The sequence below is a fragment of the Rattus norvegicus genome, chromosome 18 (genome assembly GCF_021556685.1).
Source record: "Rattus norvegicus strain SHRSP/BbbUtx chromosome 18, alternate assembly SHRSP_T2T, whole genome shotgun sequence".
In the NCBI taxonomy this organism is placed as follows: domain Eukaryota; kingdom Metazoa; phylum Chordata; class Mammalia; order Rodentia; family Muridae; genus Rattus; species Rattus norvegicus.
In genome coordinates, this window is record NC_141551.1 from 15,182,398 (window position 1) to 15,183,941 (window position 1,544).

The 1,544-nt window shown below is 45.8% G+C and overlaps 1 protein-coding gene across 1 annotated transcript; it reads left to right on the plus strand.

Annotated features, from left to right (window-relative positions):
• The first annotated feature begins 491 nt into the window (after window positions 1-491).
• Rpl10-ps14 (ribosomal protein L10, pseudogene 14) lies at window positions 492-1,254 on the plus strand. Its single transcript, XM_087593608.1, is given in 2 exon segments — window positions 492-1,016; window positions 1,019-1,254. Coding segments are annotated over 2 exon segments (642 nt in total). The 5' UTR covers window positions 492-535; the 3' UTR covers window positions 1,180-1,254.
• The last annotated feature ends 290 nt before the right edge of the window (window positions 1,255-1,544 follow it).

Below are 1,544 nucleotides of genomic sequence, written 5' to 3' on the forward strand. Positions count from 1 at the left end.
GACAAGTGATGTTTGGAGGTTATAAATAGAACTCCACTGAGTGATGGACACAGAGCTTGGCTTGCTTGTACAGCTGTGTGCAATGCTTGTGGGTCTCCTGTCTTCACTGATCTTCACTTCCCTGAGAGAGGCACAGTTGAGAACTTCTCCTGTTGTTTCTGTCAGTCCCTCTTGCTGACTTGAGCAAAGACTGAGGCCTGGCTGTCTCTGCCAGGTCATGTCACCACGGTTGCTAACCTGATTCTGCTGAACTGGACTGCTGGTATATTCATAAGGTGTTTGTGAGTGGATCAAGCTGCTGCTGCCTGCTAACGTGTATACTGAACTGCTGATTTCCAGACAACACAGAAGGGAGTTGCTACAAAGAACCTTTCTAAACAGGTCCACTCCCCCCATCCCCCTGTATCCTTTCTTTTCCACTACCTCTGGTGGGTGGTGGGTTACAAGGGAGGTTGAAGTGTTTAAGAACCATCATTAAAAGTAAAATTTGAGTCTCTTTTCCTCTGGCGCGCCATCGACGATCCTAGTTGTCATCATGGGCCGCCGCCCCGCCCGGTGTTATCGCTATTGTAAGAACAAGCCATACCCAAAGTCTCGTTTCTGCCGTGGTGTCCCTGATGCTAAGATCCGCATCTTTGACTTGGGACGGAAGAAAGCAAAAGTGGATGAATTCCCACTTTGTGGCCACATGGTGTCAGATGAATATGAACAGCTCTCTTCTGAAGCAATGGAGGCTGCCCGTATTTGTGCCAACAAATACATGGTAAAGAGTTGTGGCAAGGATGGCTTTCATATCCAGGTGAGGCTCCGCCCTTTCCATGTCATGCGTATCAACAAGATGTTGTCCTGTGTTGGGGCTGACAGGCTCCAGACAGGTATGTGTGGTGCCTTTGGGAAGCCCCAGGGCACAGTAGCCAGAGTTCACCTTGGCCAAGTCATCATGTCTATCCGAACCAAACTGCAGAATAAGGAACATGTGATTGAGGCTCTGCGCAGGGCCAAGTTCAAGTTCCCTGGCCGCAGAAGATCCACATCCCAAAGAAATGGGATTTCACCAAGTTCAATGCAGATGAATTTGAAGACATGGTTGCTGAGAAGCGGCTCATTCCTGATGGCTGTGGTGTCAAATATATCCCCAATCGTGGTCCTCTGGACAAGTGGAGAGCCCTGCTTTCCTGAGGCTTCCACAGTGCTCTCCTATACCCTATCAAATCATGTTCAATAATAAATCTCACATCAAATCTGAAAAAAAAATTTGAAAAAATTGAAGTTACAACAGAACAAAGAAAGAATATAAAAAGCTACAAGGGAAAAGAGCTAGGTAACATAAAAGGCAGACCTATTAGAATGACACCAACTTCTAAACAGAGACTATAAAAGCTAGAAGGGCCTGAACAGCCTCTAAGAAACCACAGGTGCCAACCAAGACTACTATACCCAGCAAAACTTTCAATCACCATAGATGGAGAAAACAAGGCATTCCCAAATGAAACCAAATTTAAACAATATCTATTCACAATCCTACAGAAAATACATGAAGGAAA